The 18879-nt window shown below is 37.1% G+C and overlaps 1 protein-coding gene across 10 annotated transcripts in view; it reads left to right on the top strand.

Annotated features, from left to right (window-relative positions):
- UBAP2 (ubiquitin associated protein 2) overlaps positions 1-18879 on the top strand; it is a 115787-nt gene that overhangs the window by 32369 nt on the left and 64539 nt on the right. For 3 of the 10 annotated variants that reach the window (XM_079113234.1, XM_079113232.1, XM_079113233.1), the window contains 3 exons: positions 11253-11288; positions 14096-14173; positions 16603-16713. In XM_079113234.1, coding sequence (XP_078969360.1) covers positions 11253-11288; positions 14096-14173; positions 16603-16713 — 225 coding nt within the window. Of the gene's footprint in view, positions 1-488; positions 2084-10695; positions 10870-11252; positions 11289-14095; positions 14174-16602; positions 16714-18879 lie in introns of all 10 variants that reach the window. The other 7 variants (XM_079113235.1, XM_079113238.1, XM_079113229.1 and 4 more) reach the window with 5 other exon arrangements.

Genomic DNA, 18879 nt, shown 5'->3' with positions numbered 1-18879 from the left:
ACAAATTTTGAACAGAATATACTAATTCTTTTTTTTTTAATTTTTTTTTAGTTGTATGTGGAGGCATTATCTTTTTTTTATTTTTGTGTGGTGTTGAGGAATGAACCCAGTGCCTCACATGTGCAAGGCAAGCACTCTACCACTGAGCTACAGCCCCAGTCCCAGAATATACCAATTCTTGAGAATGAATGTTCTGAAATGTTTGTGAAGACCTTCCATAAATTCAGGCCTTTTGTTTTTTGGACTGGGGATTGAACCCAGGGATACTTTACCACTGAACTACATTCCTAGCCCTTTAAAAAAAAACTTATTAAAAAAATTTTATTTTGAGACACAGTTTCTCTGTCCTCTGGTCTGGCCTCCTGCCTCAGCCTCCTGAGTAGCTCAGGTTCTAGGTGTTTGCTACCACACTCAGCCTTCCTTCTCAATTTAATCCCTTCTTTCATCCCTAAAGTAACTACTGTGATTTCCTTGTTCTTTTTTTGCAGTGCTATGTGTCGTTCCCAGGGCTTTGCATGTATTAGTCTAGAGGTCTACCACTGAGCTACACTCTAGCTCTTATTTTGACTTCTGAAGTTCTTAGAATTTTGTCATTCATTGTATCCCTAGATATTATGAAAATAAAAATAATCACAATTGCTATAATCTGTTGGTTCCCCCTCTGTTTCATCCTTTCTTTTGTGTAAAGTTTTTCTGTTAAAATACCTGGAGCATGTACCTTACAATTCAGTAATCTGGCTATTACTGATTTTATATTTATGGATAAATTTAATGGTTGTCATAAAAACTAAGTGCCCATTTTTTCATCGTTTTTACACCACAAGAATCAACATTGAAGACTACTGTAACCTCAAAAGGTATGGGATTTCTCCCCACTAGCCAACAAGCCGTTAATTCTTCAGCAGATATCAGATGGGTTTTCTCTAATCCAATTCAGTTCTAACTCTCTCCAGAGATATTGTCAGATCCCTCAGGGTAAGGACTGAGTCCCCAAAGCTATTTTCTCTACTCCACCTTTAGATACCAGTTGCAAGCCCCAGATTGCTGCAAGTTTACTTCTTACAAGGTACAAATCAAGGTTTCTACAAATTCCTCCTCAGCTTCTATTAATTTCCTTGAGCAGCTCACAGAACTTGACGTGGAAGCACTTACTTAGCTTTTTTAGTTTATTATAAAGATTACAAAGGATACAGATGAAGTGATATACGACGAGGTATGTTGGAATGGGCTCAGAGCTTCAATTCAATGTCCAGGTTCAGCTCTCTGAAAGCTCTCCAAACCCTGTCCTTTTGGGTTTGTATGTAGATTTCATTGTGTGGGCATTATTGAAGCATGGACACCTGTGTTGTAATGTGATTGGACAAAAAGGGTATGATCCAATGCTTATAGACAAGGTGGGTGGATCCATCAATGTGTGTCTACTTCACCTTTTTGGTTTTGGCAGTATTCCTCATTCCAGGGTATTGGCAGGATGCCTCAGGAATGAGATGTGTCTTATGAACTACTGTTTGGACAAGAATAGATCAGAGAATTTGTTTATGGCCAGCTCTAGGACAAAAACATGGGGGAAGATTAGAGTTTCTGTGGCTCAGTTTGGGAAAGAGAAAGTTAAAGAGAAACTCTAGTTTTGTGATCTGCCTTGATGAGAGAGTTATGAGCCAGGAACTTCTGTTGAAATCCACAATGTACATATAATATCATATACTGTTAATCTGTTTTCTGTATTTCTTGTTAATTGATGGCACAGCTTATACTTTTGATCAGGCTTATGTTTTATACTCTTACCATCTTTCACCAATATGCATGTAATGTTCAGTTGCATCTTTTTTGTGATGTTCATAGCCGTTGATGTTTGATGTCTAGTTAAGTCATTGAGTTTCAAAATTGATGTTAGTCTTTTTGTTTGTTTTGGACTGAGACATGGATGGAACCCAGGCCTTGCACATGCTAGGCAAGCCGTCTACCACTGAGCTATATCCCCAGCTTTTTTTAGATTTTGAAACAGGGACTCACCAAGTTGTCCAGCCTGTCCTCGAACTTGAGATCCTCCGGCTTGAGCCTCCAGAGTTTCTGGGATTTGCAGGTGTGTATTACCATGCCCAGCTCAGTCTGTCATTTTCAAAGCAGCTTCTTTGAGGTGTAATTGACATAGAATGAGCTGCTATATCAAGAGTAGAATTCGATAATTTTTGGCATAGGTGTATACCTGTGAAATCATTACTACAATTAGTTAACATAGTCATCACCCCAAAAGTTTCCTTCTGTCCCTTTGTATTGTCTCCCTACTGTCTTCCCCATCCTGAAGCAAGTACTAAGTGCTTTGTCACTAGATTAGTTTTTGTTTTTTACAATTTTATTGATTTCCTTTACTAATCCTGATTATTTTGAGATTCATCTGTGTCATTGCATCTATCAGTAGTTCACTCCTTTTTATTTGAGATATATGACATTATAATGGTTACACTACAATGATTTTTTTTACCTCTGTTTTGGGGGATTAAACCAAGGACCTTGCGCATACTAGGCAAGCACTTTTCCACTGAGCTACACTGCCCAGACCTGGACAACTGATCTTTTTTTTTTTGTGGTTCTGGGGATCAAACTTGGGGACTTGTGTCCGCAACACAAGCATTCTACCGACTGAGCTATCTCCCCAGCCCTGGACTACTGATCTTTGATGAAGAGTAAAGGCAGTGTGGTGGGAAAAGAATCGCTTTTTCATCAAGTGCTGTAGAAATGGTTGAATAACCATTTGGGGTGAAAAAAAGAATTGATTCTGTACCTCAAACTATGGGAAAAAAATTGAACTTAAATGGATCATAGCTCTAAAACTTAGTTTTCTCTTCTGCAGTACTGGGGATTGAACATAGGGCCTGCGCATGCTGGGTAAGCTTTACCACTAAGCTTCATCCTAGCCCCTAAAACTTAGTTTGTAGAGAAAATCTTTGTGACACTGGATTAGTAAAAGATGTCTTAATATTGAAAACAAAGGTTTGATCCATAAAAACAAATGCGCACATGGACTTCTAAATTTGAAAATTTCTTTCAAAAGACTGTTAAGAGAATGAAAAGATAAGCCACTGGTTGGGAGAAAATCTTTGCTAAGCATGTTTGATAAAAGACTTGTCTGTAGAATATGCGATGAATTCTTTTTAGCCATCACATTGTTTTCCGAGGTGCTGGGGATTCGAACTCGGGTCCCTACACATGCTAGGCAAGTGCTCTACACGATGAGCTATTTGCTCACTCCCTGTGATAAATTCTTGAAACAACAATAAAGAAATTAACGCCTTCTAAAAGGACTGTACTGGTGCAGTGATGCATGCCTATAATCCTAGCTTAGACAGGAGTTTCATAAGTTTGAGGGCAGCCTGGGGAAATTAGTGACTCTCTAAAAAAAAAAGGAATGAGGCTGGGGTTGTAACTCAGTGGCAGAACACTTGCCTAGCATGTTTGGGACACTGGGTTCGATCCTCAGCACCACATAAAAATAAATAAAGGCATGCTGTCCATCTGTGACTACCAAAAAAAAAAAATGAGGATGTAGTTCAGTGGTAAAGCACCCCTGGTTTCAATTTTCAGTGCTGTCCAAAACAAAAACAACAAAAAAGGTTGAAAGATTTGAATAGACACCTTAGAAGTGAAGTTACATGTTTGGCAAATAAGGATGTGATAATATCCTCAACTTAACTTCATTAGTCTTAGAGAAATACATATTAAAATACCAATGAAGTACCACCATTAATGTTTTAAAAATAGTGACTAAAAATGAATTTTTCTTTTTTCATTTATTACTTGAACTCTTTGTATAAAAAGGTCTTTCCTATACTATTTGATAGAGTAAGTAATTGTCTTCTGTTTTCTTAATTATAGATTTTGGGGGATAACTATTAATTATAATGTTTGTGAAAAAGTTATTTAAAAAATGCAGAGATCTTGATATAGTCACCTAGCTACTTTTTAAACATTTTTACATGCAGAGATGGCAAATGTTTTTTGAGGGATCAGTATGTATTTTTTGCTCTGCAGCCCTCATTGAATGTGTTGTAGATTCTTTTTTCCCCCCTTAAATAATGAGTTAAAACCTTTTCAGATTGACCTACTATGCAAAAACAAACTCCAGACCATGGTTTGCTAACTTATGTCTAACTATCACTTATCAATTCTTGTATTTATTTGAAAACAAAGTAACAGGACTTATTAGAGTAACAGAAAGAAAGCGGAACCCCTGAAGAGGGAGGGGGACCCAAGAGAGGGATGCCATGGTTTCTGTTGTCTAGGGGGTTTTTATGGACTCGATGATTGGTGGGATAGAAAGGGGGCCAATTTAAATCTGGAGAAAAGTGACTTTGAAGTCTCTTGTTAGCACAAGAAGTACCTTTTGTGGTTGGTTGTGTCTAGGGGCCATTAAGTTACTGTGCTTGTGTCTAGGAATAGCTGGGATCAGAAGTTTTGATTTACAGTTCTTTCTTTTTCCTTTTCTTCTCTGAGACCCTTTTCCTGGCTGCTTATGGGTGGCCTGTCTTTCTGTATCATGTTACTCCCTCTGATGAAGTACCTGACTGTTATTAGAGGAAAATGGATGATGACTACTCAGACTGCTTCATGATAAAGGGGCATTGACCGTGCCAGTCAGGACCTCTGCGGGAGGTATCTCTATCTAAAGGGCCTTGGTAAAAGTTAGGAAGGAGCTTCATGGAGGATTGTATTTCCATAACCATGTGGAGGCTAATGGACTCTCTGGGTGTCTTGCGTATGGGGGTAGTCCAGAGGTGTATAATGGTGGTTGACAGGTGACTGGAAAAGGTGTATATGGGGCAGAGATCATGCTAGGAGAACAATAAACAATATAGCAAAGTATTATTTTTATAAATTATTGGCACAAAAATAATGAGTTATCTGCCAGTCTCTAAGGATCACACAGATGGTAACTTATAAGAGTTTAAAGGGTGGTCTGACATGTCATTGATTTGTAAGTGGAGGCCATTGAGGCTTTGGAAACATCAGCAGAGTTGTTAAAAACATATACAACATTTGCTTTTTATAATGTCACAGGTGTCCCTTGAGCTGTGGAGTGTCATCAGATATATACAAAACAACTTTTTTATTGTTAGTTTTATGTCAGCAGAAGAATACCTTTAGTTGTTTTACTTAGAACACTCTTGGTAAAGTCTATTAGAACTTTTTATGTGCTACTTTGTATCTTTAGACCAATCTGAGGGATAAATATCAGGAATAATCATACCAATGAAAAACAAATAGAGTATACTTATGTAGGAGATTAGGGAAATTTGTAGTTCTCAAATTTACTTAGAACAGACTTGTGACTTTGATAGTATCTTGTTAACACTTTCTTGGTAACTGCCCAGTTTTACTTGTGGGAGAAAGTGACATAAGTGTACATCTCAAGTTACATTAAAAGAGCCATTGTCTTTTTTCTTTAAAAGTCTACGTGTAGCTGGTATGGTAGTCCACGCCTGTAATCCCAGTTATCAGGGAGGCTGAGGTGGGAGGATCACAAGTTCAAGACCAGTCTCAGCAATTTAGTGAGAACCTGGCTCAAAAAAAAAAAAAAAAAAAAAAGGGCTAGGGATAAACTCAGTGGTAAAGTGACCCTGGGTTCAATCGCCAGTACAAAAACAAAACAAAACCACAAAAAAGAAAACCAAACCAAACTGTGTGATTGTTTTGGTTATATTCTCCTGTAAGGTGTTAATAAGACCAAGTTGGTCAAGGTGGGCACCACCTGTAATGCAGCAGTTTGGGAGGCTGAGGTAGGAGGATTGCAAATTCAAAGCCAGCCTCAGCAACTTAGTAAGCCCCTTGTTTAGGGGCTTAAACAGCTTAGCGAGACCCTGTCTCAAAACATTAAAAAAGACGGAATTGTGGCTTGGTGGTTAAGCACCCTTGGGTTCAGTCCCTGGTACCAAAAAAAAAAAAAAAAAAAATATTGAGTCAGCAGTCAGCAGAGATTCATCAGAGGTCACTCTTGGGAACTTGGGAGAAGCCCCTTGGCTTCTCCTACCAGTTGTGTCATCTGCCAGGATGGGTTCAGGTCTTGCTGACCACATGTGGTTTCTCTTGGAAGCATCAGGGACAGTTCCCTTTCTCATGACCCTTCTCCTTGCAGAGACTGTGCCCTGGTTTTCTTCCTGTTCCCTACAGTTCTCACAGTCCCTCTAATGGGGAAGTCTGGTGACTCACTGGAGTTGCAGGGCCCCTTAGAGGAGTCCTATCTTTTTCTAAAGTTCTGAATGACTTCAGAGGGCAAGGGCCAAAATATTGGCTCACCCCACACCACCAACCACCCTTTTAGCTCCTTAACTTTGATCTCTAAGTTTTGGTTTTAGATATCTAGCAGACCAGTTTCACCATTTTTGAAATGGTAGTACTGGATTTTAAATTTAATGTCTGTAATTTTGAAGTTATCTTTGTTTGATTAGATTTAGTATCAGTCATTTGTCAATTCTAGATGATAATATTGGCACAGCATCAACTAAATTTAGAACTTAATTGGATTTTGATTTTTTTTTTTCACTAGTGCCCTTTTTCTATTCTAGAATCTAGTCCAAATAGTAGTCATTTCTCATTTGATTCTTTGGTCCCTGATTGTTTTTTCATGGTGTTTTATGGCCATTATATTTTTGAAGAGTATTTATCAGTCTTTCAAAGGTGAATAATTAATATTTTTGTGTTTTTTGGTGCTGGGGATGAAAACCCAGGGCATCTTCCATGCTATGTAGGCAGGTACTCTATGCTGAGCTACATCCTGAGCTCAATAATTAGTATTTTTTTAAAAATGTACTTAAAAAGGTATACAGACTTAAAATTTGGTAGGTTTCAGTTCCTTTTTTGGGGGGTGGAGTGGGTACTGGTGGTTGAAGCCAGAGGTGCTTTCCTCCTGAGCTACGTTCCCAGCCCTTTTACTTTTTGCTTTAAGGTGAGGTCTTACTGAGTTCTTAGGGCCTACCTAAGTTGCTGATGTTGACCTCAGACTTGCCATCCTTCTGCCTCAGACTCGTGAGCCACTAGGATTACAGGCATACAACACAATGCCCAGGTGTAGTTATTCTTTTGAAGTCCAGATTAATCCATTTTTGGTTAGTGCAAGTTTCTTCAAGTTAGTTCTTGAGTGGATTTGAAAATGGTCATGCTAATCATTGATAGTGTCTTCATAAACTGCTATGACAAAATACTCCAGACTTGTATATTTTCTGCTTTGTAACTTGAATCAGCCATTGCTGTTAAGGACCCTGATTTAGTTTCGTTAGAAGTGGTATTTGGTAGCTTTAATTTGGTACTTGAAGATGTTTATTGTTACTGGTTTGGTTACTGTTTTTAGGGTTCTTCAGTGGACAGGGGTATGAAAAAAATTTTCAGGTAAAATGCATCATGAGTTAATGCTGATAGTTTGTTTTGACAGTGGTGAGGGTGGAACCCAAGGACTTGCTCATGCTTGGCAAGCACTCTATCTCTGTGCCACATCCCCAACCCAGAGCTCATAGTTTTTGACTTTTTTTGTATTTCATCTTATAATTTCCACACTGATAATCCTTGTTCCCTAGAACTAGGAGGTGGTACAGTATCCCCAAATTACTGATTTGCTCTATCCCACTTTATGATTGTAACATTGTAACAATGCTGATACTACCTCTGTTTTTCCCACTCTTATTCTGATCTCTCTTTGACTCAGTACTGTTTTGAATTACACAGGAGTGGAATTGGCTCTTCTTTCATTTCAGAGTCCTGTATCAATGTTGACTTCTTTTTATTAATCCTCGTTAATGTATCAGTATTTTTAAAATTAAAAAAAGAATTTTAGTTGTAGATGGACCTTTGTTTTATTCATTTATTTATATGTGGTGCTGAGAATCGAACCCAGTGCTTCACACATGCTAGGCAAATACTCCACCACTGAACTGTATTAGCCCCAGTATTTTTTTAATTGCTTTAATATTTTTTTAAGCTGTAGATGGACATAATACTTTCTTTACTCCCTTCCCCTCCCCTTCCCTTTGGTACCCGGGATTGAACCCAGGGCCGCTTAACCATTGGGCCACATCCCCAGCACTTTTTTGTATTTTATTTAGAGATAGGGTCTCGCTGAGTTGCTCAGTGCCTTGATAAGTTGCTGAGGTTGGCTTTGAACTTCCGATTCTCCTGCCTCAGCCTCCTGAATTGCTGGGATTACTGGCATGTGCCACCATGCCCAGCCTTGTATCAGTGTTTAACACACTAATATAAGTGTTTAAATTATCACTGCCGATTAAAAAGGTGTGCATTAATCCATTCCTTTATGAATTTTTCTGAGGTAAAAAATTTAATTTTATTCTACCTATTTTAGATGGGTTGAAGGCAATTGATAGAACAAATGTCTAATCAGATATTTTCTTTTAAATTTTATTTTTACAGACTACATTTTGATTCATTGTACACAAATGGGGTATAACTTTTCATTTCTATGATCGTACACCATGTAGATTCACACCACTCATGTAATCATACATGTACATGGGGTAATGATGTCTGTCTCATTCCACTGTCTTTCCTTCTGCTGCCCCCTCCCTGCTTCACTTCCCTCTGCACAATCCAAAGTTCCTCCATTCTTCTGTTACCCCCAAGCTCCCCCCCCACAGTCAAATATTTTCTGTATACATTTTCAAGGAAACTACTAGGTTCCTTTGATCTGACTTTTTTTTTTTTTTTTTGTGGTTCTGGGGATTGGACCGAAGGGAACTTAACCACTAAACTATATCCCCAGCCCTTTTTATTTTTAGAGACAGGGGCATTGCTAAGTTGTGGAGCTGGCCTGAAATTTGCAATTCTCATGCCTCAGCCTCTTGAGTCTCTGGGATTACAGGCATGCACCTCCACACATGGCAGGGTTTTGTTCTTTTTCAATAGTAATAAAAATTATTCCATAGTCAAGAGACACATTCTTCCATGAACCTGAGAATTGTCTGCTATCCTTTTATACGATAAGGAACTCATAGCCATGCTTTTATAGTTTGCTGTCTCAAGATGTTTCTCAGTATCTGGAACCATTTTCAGCTGTCATTACCAGTATCACACAACCAATGTTTCTGAGTTTCTTGACTAAACTAGTCACTCTGCTAAGGTTCAACAATTTTGTTTATGGTTTCTGCTTCTTTCTTTTGGTCCTTGGGATGGAACCCTGGGTACATTCTGTACCACTGAACTACATCCATCTTTTTCTTCTCTGTGAAAGAAGATCATGTACATGATCTTTTCCCTTGCACATCCTTGATACAAGGCCACCTCTATTAGTGACCTTAGAAGTGTATTTTACTTGAACAGGGTGGCCTTCGAGTTAAAAAGTAATAATGTGGAATGTCTGAGCCAGCCGGAAAGCAGGCTAGTGCACCTACTGTATCAGGTATACAGCCTGTGAGACTCATGTTATCTGAAATATTTCCATCTGGAAGTTAGATTCTCTACCTTTTTCCTTTTTAAGTAATTGTATCATATCTGCATTGTTCATGTACCCATTGTGGATTATACTTACTGTCTTAATTTAGTCATTTAGGTTTTTAAAAAAAATTAATTTTTAAAATTCTTTTTTATTATACATGATAGTAGAATGCATTTTGGCAGATTATACATACATAGAGTATAACTTATTCTACTTAGAATCCCACTCTTGCGGTTATACATGATGTGGAGTTGCCCTGGTCATGTATACAAATACAAGGCTAGGAAAGTTAGGACCAATTAATTCTGTCTTTCCTATTTCCCTCTCCTGTCCCTTCTCTTTGTTTCCCTTTGTCTAATCCAGTGGGTTTCTATTGTGGTCATATAGTTTTGGGTTTTTAAAAATATTTTTTAGTTGTCAGTGAACCTTTATTTTGTTTTATTTTTATATGGTGCTGAGGATTGAACCCAGTGCCTCATACATGCTAGGCAAGTGCTCTGCCACTGAGCTACAACTCCAGCCCGGTCATAATGTTTTAGTTCTAGAATAAGTATTTATTTGGTAGTTACTATCAACACCAAATATCGGTGTCTCGTCATTGTGATTATGTCAAGTCATTCTGTTATTTATTCTTCAGGAAAGGCTCATGGGAATAATATCCCCTGAATTCTTTGTTTTTGATAACAACTTATGACCTTTGACCTTATACATGAGAATAAAGTCAGTTTTGTTTGGTATTGTATTTTCTTTGCACCTCTTAAATCCTGTTCTCATTCTCCTTTTTTTTTTTTTTTTTTTTTTTTTTTAAAGTTATGGCACTGGTGATCAAATCAAGGGCCGCCCATATGCTAGGTGTTCACTCTGTCAACTGAGCTCTATCCCCAGTCCTGTTTTTGTTTTTTTATTTTTTTAAATTTTTATTTTGAGATAAGGTTTTGCTAAATATTTGAGGGTCTTGCTAAGTTGTTGAGGCTGGCCTAAAACTTGTGATTCTCCTGTCTCATTATCCTGAGACACTGGGATTACAGGTGTGCACCACTGCACCCAGCCACTTGGCATTTCTTTAGGCTCCTGTAATCTTGTAGTTTCTTAGCCTTCTGTAATACTGGCAATTTCAAATAAATGTAGATCAGTTACTGTATAAAATATTCTTCTATCTTCACAGTTAGATTCAGGTTGGAGATCTCTGATGGGAATACTATGTAACTGGTGTTGAGTTTTCTTTCTTTTTTTTTTTTTTTTTCTGTTTTTCTTTTTTGCAGTACTAGGGTTTGAACCCCGGACCTTGCACATACTACATACTAGGCAAGCAGTTTGTCATTGAGCTACATTCCCATTCTTTTAAAAAATTTTGTACAGATAGTGTCTTGCTAAGTAATCCAGACTGACTTAGAATTTATAATCCTACTGTCTGAACTTTCCATGTGGGATTAAAGGTGTGTACCACTACATTATCATGCCACAATGTTCAGTGTATTTCTTTTAGAATATCATACCTAGCGTCACATAATGTCTGCATGTTGCTCATTAAGGATGTGATGTTGATTTTCATCACTTAGTCTGGGATTTGTCCACCGTCTCTATTGTTTCTTCTAGCATCTGCCAGTATTGGGGGAGATACATGGATACCATATGCAAATACTCTGTTCCCTATCAAATATTCCCTGTTAAAATGAGCGTTTGTTAATGATTCTTGTATGAATCAGCTTATATACTGTGTTGTTTAAATGGTGATGTTCAAACTCCCCTCTTTGTGCTTATTTGTCTTTTTAAATCATGTTCCATATTAATGGGTATAATTTTTATTTATTTTTTGCAGTGTTGGGGATTAAACTCACATCCTCTTGAACGATGGGTAGGTGCTATACTATTCAGCTACAGCTACAGCCTGCAATCAATGTATATTTGAATTTTTGTCCTGACTAGTCAAATAAGAAGTAAAAATTAAATGGGTACAGTGGTGCACATCTGTAATCCCAGTGACTCAGAAGGCTGAGGCAGGAGGATTGCAAATTTGAGTCTGGGGCAGAAATGCAATTCAGTGGTAAAGCTCCCTTAGGTGAATTCAATCCTGAGTACTGCAAAAAGAAAAAAATTAAATTTAATAACTGGGCACAGTAGCACATACCTGTAGTCCCAACAACTTTGGAGACTGAGGCAGGAGGATTTCAAGTTCAAGGCCAGCCTCAGAAACTTAGTATGGCCCTAAACAACTTAATGACACACTGTCTGTAAAAAATTAAAAATAAATAAAAGCTGGGAATGTAGCTCAGTGACAAGTATCTCTGGGTTCAATACCCAGTAACCAAAAAAATTTTTTGAAGCCAAATAGGAACTTTCTTTGGGTGGGGAGGGTAAGGTGTGTGTGCTAGGTATTCAACTTGTGAATGCAGCATATATTCAACACTCTTATCAATGAGTTACATCCCCAGACCCTAGACAACATTTTTGTTAATTAAAGTGACTTTTTTTTTTTGAGTTGACACAGCTAATTTTGGGAAAGGTTTTATGAAAGCAGACTCTTACTTATTGTTGGTTGTTTATACATCTTTGTAGCTTTTGTGTAGAGCATTTTTAAGTAAGAGTAATGTATTTTTTTAGATTGGAGATTTAGTGGAAAGTATTGATTGGTATTGACAAAACGGGCAATCTCTTCAAGTATGCATTTAGCACCAAGGTCACTGATGATCTGGTTTCTTTCAAAGAAGTTTGCCATTACACAAATTCAAATTCTGATGTGAAAGTGTTGTCTTTCCAAAACTTATCTTCCCTTTTAGTTTTTCTTCTTACTTCATCCATTTATCATGCTGTTGTTTATTTTGTCTGTAGAGCTGAAACTTCTCAGTTATGGGTCAGGGAAATTATTATCTGATGTGCAGGAGGGATAATGAGAGTGTAAGAAGTCCTTTACATATACTGGGAAGGATTGAGGTAAAATTGTCAGTAAATGTGACACTGAGTATCCGTGCAAATATCTTTCTGGGTATAATGTTGCAGCATTGTAGCAGTTAAACTGAGGTCACAGCAGTCATATATTGGCATGATAGAATTGACCATTGCATTGGCCAGAGAAGGCAACAGCTGCTAGTTTGTGTAATTAGACACCCACATGGACTGAAAAGGCCTAGTGAAAAGTGTTCTACAATGCAAAAAAATGCCCACAACCTTCCCCCATTTTAGTTGAGATTACTAGATTTGAATGCAGTATGAAAGCTGAAAAGAAAAGCTGTTCATTAGTTCCTTGTGGCCTTTTCCCTCTAAAATCATTTAGTAAACTGTTCAGCTTTTAAAATATTTGTGTTAGGAGTTAAAGCAAACCTTCATTAAGAAGAGCTACTTAAAGGGCTGGGACTAAATCTCAGTGGTAGAGTGCTTGCCTAGCACTCTAGTGGTTCTAGTGTGAGCCACTGGGTTCAAGCCTCAGCACCACGTGGAAAAATAAATAAATAAAATAGATTTTCTGTCCATCTACAACTAAAAAGAGGGGGAAAAAAAAAAGGCTTAATGATGTGTTCCTGTTATCCCAGTTGCTCAGGCTGTGGTAGAAGGATCACAAATTGAAAGACATGCTCAGCAACTTAGACCCCTGTTTGAATATAAAAAAAAAGGGGGGGGGGTCTGGGGATATAGCTCAGTTGGTAGAGTCCTTGCCTCATAGGCACAAGGCCCTGGATTCAATCCCCAGCACCACAAAAAATAAATAAATAAATAAATAAATAAATAAAAATTAATTAATTAAGGGCTTGGGGTATAGCTCATTGGTAGAGCAGTCCTGGGTTAATCCCCCCATACTGGGGAAAGGAAAGAAAGGTAGTTTAAAAAGCAAACAATTTTGAAAGAATTTTAGATTTACTAGAAAGTTGTACTCAAATAGAATGGAGAGTTTGTGTGCTCCTAATAATTTTCCTGTTGTCATAATAATGTTGCCTTTATCAAAACTAAGATACCAGATGGGTACATCATTACTGTTGAGTCATCCATGAAAGAATAATAACATTATTCTGTTGCCAGAAAGATCACAAAGGGAAATTTTAAAAATTCAGTAATTTGGTTTATGAAAACAAAAAGGATTTTGAATGAATATAGTAACTGGAAGAGCATTTTCTGCAGAGGCAACTAATTTTAATATTTTAACTTTTAATTAAAAACTTCAAAAATTAAGATTTTAAAAAAGGGATAAGTTTAAAAATATTTTCTGTTCAGCTAAATAGAGCTTTTTCTCTTCAGAAATGACCAGTGTATCTTTTTAGAGTTGACAGCAGAGACTTTTTTCCCCGTTTTTGATCCCAGGATTGGTTCCAAGCCTATATCTAAGGAGTTGTTTCCATTGGTTTTTTGTTCTTTCTCTTGTGCTGGTTCCCCCACCTCCTCAAGTGAAAGAAAATCCAAATAAATTGCATGACCAATGAAAATGAACAAGAACTTTTAAGTCCTTTCCAAAGGAATGGGTCCTTTTCACTATTTAATTTGTTGCTTATTTATCTTAATGGGAATGGGTTATATGTAGTTGAGTGACCTCAATTCAGAATCCTTTGGTTGTTTTAGTTAATATTTTTGTTACTAGTGATTAGTGCTTGAGAGCTTTGTTTATTTGACCCAGATTTTAGCATCTAGCTTACATTTTTATTGCTCAAATCTTTACCATTTGTATGTGTTTTCCAGGCAACAGCTGAACAAATGCGTCTCGCTCAAGTGATCTTTGATAAGAATGATTCGGATTTTGAAGCTAAAGTTAAACAGGTATGTTTCTGGCAAAAGATATGCTGATTTTTAAATCTATTCTTACTGTGCTTAAAAAGAGAATTTCACTAGAGATTTTACTCTGTGTGTGTGTGTGTCACTGAGGTCCCAGGGGTACTTCACTACTGACCTACATCTCCAGCTTGTTTTATTTTTCATTTTGAGATAGGGTCTCACTAGGTTGCCAAGACTGGTCTGGAACTTGTGATCCTTCTGCTTCAGCCTCCCAAGTAGCTACTTCAGCCTCCCAAGGCATGTGCCACCATGTCTAGTTTGAAGTGGACCATATTTGTGAATTAAGATTTTGTACTTGTGATTCAGTGCTCTTATTGGCAGTCTTGGAAAGGAATATGTTCATATTATTGACAATAGAATCTTTTTGATAATGTGTGTTTATATGTGAACATTTGGGCTAGACATTTATATATAATTGTATAGAGAAAGTATATTTAACATTTGGCATGTTCTTAGGAAATTGTGATTAATGCTATGGAAGAGTTGAATTGCTTTTTTGAGTATGGATATGATTTCAAACTTCAGTTGGAAAAATACAGTTAGCCAGGTGTGGTGGCACACACTGGTAATCTCAGCAATTTGGGAGTGTGAGGTAGGAGGATCACAAGTTCAAAGGCAGCCTCGGCAACATATTGAGGCTCTAAGCAACTTAGTGAGAACCTGTCTCAAAATAAGAACATAAAAAGGACTGGGGATATAGCTCAGTGGTAAAACACCCCTGGATTCAATTTCTGGTACAAAAAAAAAAGTTAAATTTTAGGGCAATGTCTTTATTTAGAACTGTCTTCTGTAATTGTTCTTTGGACTGTTTATCCTATAGTGTACTACTTTACAATGTAGATTCTTTGTTTTTCCTTATACTTGTTGACAATAGGCTAGTAGTAATTTTTTTTTTTTTTTAAGACCACAGAAATGACTTATTAAGTCATAGAAGTCAGCTGGTTGTTGTTGTATATGCCTGTACAGTCTTACCTCCTCAGAAGGCTGAGACAGGAGAATCTTTTGAACTTAGGAGTTTGAGACCAGCTTGGGCAGCAGAATCATTCTGTCTGTCCCCACCCGCTTACCCCAAATCATAGAACTCATTCTCTGAAATGAGACCTAGTATGGAAGTACTTGAAATGTACTTCTACATGTTATATTGCCTTTTATCTCAATAGTATATCAGATAAACAAAACAGAATATTGGTCCAGGAATTCAGAGTGAAATTCTAACTTCAGTTCTGTGTGTTACTCATTCAATCATTAGAGAAATTTTAATGCTTACTGTGCATTTTAACAATTGCATATGGCAGTGACTGATCCAACTTTCCTGTGTACATAGATGAATATACCACAGTGAATCTCCACATCTTATACAACCACAAGACTGAAATCCTATTTTGAATAAGATGTGTATAAATGTCAGAATATACTCTACTATCATGTATAGCTAAAATGAACAAATAAAATGTATCTGTTAACAAAAAACAATTGCATGTGGCAGTTTGTGAAGAACATTGATAAACATGAAATTACTTTTAAGTATTCAAACATGGAGAAGTTGTAGAGCATGCAGAACTGTACTGGTAGATAAATTAAGAGAAATGTGTAGGCCTAGTGGTATATTTCAAAGAGCCGTGATTCTGAGATCAGGAGATGTGTGCTCTACATAAGTGTTGCTATTAATTACTTTTGTGGCCATAGCCAAATCTCTGGGATTGGTAGGGTCAAGTTGTATGAACTTTAGCTAGTACACATGAAAATAATTAAAGGTAATTAAACCATAATGGATACTTAAATCTCAGATTTTTTTTTTTTTTTTATCAGAAACTTTGCTAAGTAGTCTCAGATAACAGACTGAGATTTCTTAGGTTACTAGTACACTGTTGCAGTTACTTGAGAAAATAATTTGTTAAGGAGTGTAGTTTGTGATAGAATTCTACTTGTAAGATTTCAGGTTGTTAAAACTTACTTAGTGTGTTTTAATGTAAGCATTGAGAGCCACTGTATGAAATGTACCTGTGCAGAAAGTTTGGACTGGTTTATCTCTGAATGTTGGTTATGTACAACCACTTAATGTTTTAGTAGTTCAGAATTTGGGAAATCAAGTGATTCTCAAATTGAGTTTAAGTAGACAGATAACGTTATCTTGGATGTTCTGATAAGGTTAGTGTACATATGTTTGTGGTGCTAATTAAGAATCATATTTCATTGGTTTGTAGGACCATTGGTTTGTAGTGTGATTCTACTAGTATTAGTAAAAGGATATGGGGTGGCCACAGTAAAACAAGTAAACCTGTTTTCTGATTGTAAATTCATAGACTGGAAGAGTCCATCTCATGTAAATGGATTGCATAATTTCTGTATTTGTAGTAGAAAGATCAAGTTCCCTTTTTTGACTTCCCCTAACCATTTTCTGATACTTTGAATAGCTTATGGAAGTGACTGGGAAAAATCAGGATGAATGCATAGTGGCCCTACATGACTGTAATGGAGACATGAACAAGGCTATTAATATATTGCTGGAAGGTAATTCAGACACGGTAAGTATTATTGATTTGCAATGCTGAGATTTGTCTTCAGTTTCATATTGCATCTTCAGCTTCATCTTGGATGGGGTGGGAGTGAAGGGATTATGAATGCCATGCTGTATTTGGGTATTCAACCACCAAGCTAGCCCTTTTTTAGTTTTTTAAATTTTGAGAGAAGGTCTTGCTAAGTTGCTGAGGCTGGCTTTGAACTTTGGTCCTCCTGCATCAGCCTCCTGAGCTGCTGGGGTGTGCCAATGTGCCTGGCCTTGTGAGGTATCTTCTGTGAAGTTACAGAATGCAAAGATGTGGAACAGAACTTAGTGATCTACTCCATCTGTACACAGCTACCAAAATTGTTTGGGCCTGTGGATATTTTCACCACCTGGAAAACTGCTCTTGGTTCCCCAATGCTCATATTTCATCTCCATTTTTACCTTTAATTACTACTTATATCTCTAGTTTCACAGAAAACCAGAATTTGTTGGTATATCTCTTTGCTTATGTGGGAGTGCTTTATGGACATATTCTGACAACAGTTCAACACACACACACACACACACACACACACACACACACTCACTCACACAGACAATAAGAAAAAAAAAAAAAAACAAAACTTTCTGGTAGTGGAGATTCAACCCAGGGGTGCTCTATTACTAAACCATACCCCCAACCCTTTTTATTTTTATTTTTTGTGGTGCTGGGGATTGAACCCAGGGCCTTGTGCTTCTGAGGCAAGCACTCTATCAACTGAGCTACATCTCCAGCCCCCTTTTTATTTTTTATAAGACAGGTCTCACTAAGTTGCCCAGGCTGGTCTCAAACTTGTGATCCTCTTTCTCAGCCTCCTGCCTCAACTTCCTGAGTTGCCCAGTAAGTTTTTTTTTTTTTTTTTTGGTTTGGTATTTTTGGGGGAAACCTTAAAGTTTGGCAAATGTGTGGGCACACCACACTAGCACTCCTTTCTTTGATTTTAGGAAGGATGCAGGTTAAGCCACACCAGGCTGTTGTTAGCCCTGATCTCTTGATTTCTGTGTATAAATTGCATAGTATTTCATTTGTATTTTTAAATTGAGGAAACTATTTAAGAGCAGATTAAAGCAAATAATGTTTTACCTAAAAGAGGATATTAAGATGTTGTGTCAAAAAGTACCTTTCTTGGGGCTGGGGATGTTGCCTTTTGGCAGAGTGCTTGTTTAGCATGTGTGAGGTCTTGGGTTTGATCCTCAGCACTGCCACATATACACAGGAAAAAGTGCCATTCTTGTCAGTTTTTAGGTTTAATCATGTTCCTTTTTTAAAGGATAGGTCCTAATTGGGAGGTAGTATAAAAATGAAATACTATGACAAATCAGAAACGGAAATGATTGTTTTTAGTTGATGTGTAACAAGTAGAATGAATTTAAGTATAAAAATTAGCTAATTTGGGATATATATATATATATATCTATCACATCACTATTTGAGTGTAGCAGTAGCTGGGGGGAAACTCCAGGCAGAATACTGGTTCACATGATAAACCACTAAATATATGAATTTTTTGGGAAAACATGTTAATGATAAATTCAAATTTTGAATAGTTTTTGTTCACTGACCTGTAGGGATGTAATTCCTAGGTTTTGTAAAATATGGGGACTATGTTTACCTCATTGCTAATGGAAGCTGCATAGATAGTGATTTAGTTTTTTCAAAATGCACTGAAGAGCATTACTCTCCTTTATATTAAAAAAAAAAAAAAAAAAAAAAAAAGCAGCAGCACTATGAGTAAACAAAACACTTCCAAATCATTAACTGGAGAGGCTCTTTTCTTTTATAGTAGAGAAATATGCCCAGATATTGTTTTGTTTTGCCATTACTTTAGATCCTGTAGATTTCATTCCATTTCTGTATCAGGTGAATTTTTACTTTTTTATTTTCTTTGTCAATATTGATATTGAGGATTAAACACAGGGCCTCACATTTGCTAGGCAAGTGCTTTACCACAGAGATAACATCCCTAGCCTGAATTTAAAATTTTTGAATGTCTAATTCTCTCTTGTATTGAGGTATTTTTTTTCTTTTTTTCTTCGGTACTGGGGATCGAACTCAGAGCCTATGTGCTTGTGAGGCAAGCACTCTACCAGCTGAGCTATCTCCCCAGCCCGTGTATTGAGGTTTTGTATGTGTATGTGTGCACAT

This window comes from Sciurus vulgaris (genome assembly GCF_902686455.1).
Source record: "Sciurus vulgaris genome assembly, chromosome: 15".
NCBI lineage: Eukaryota > Metazoa > Chordata > Mammalia > Rodentia > Sciuridae > Sciurus > Sciurus vulgaris.
This window is presented reverse-complemented; position numbering and strand designations above follow the sequence as displayed.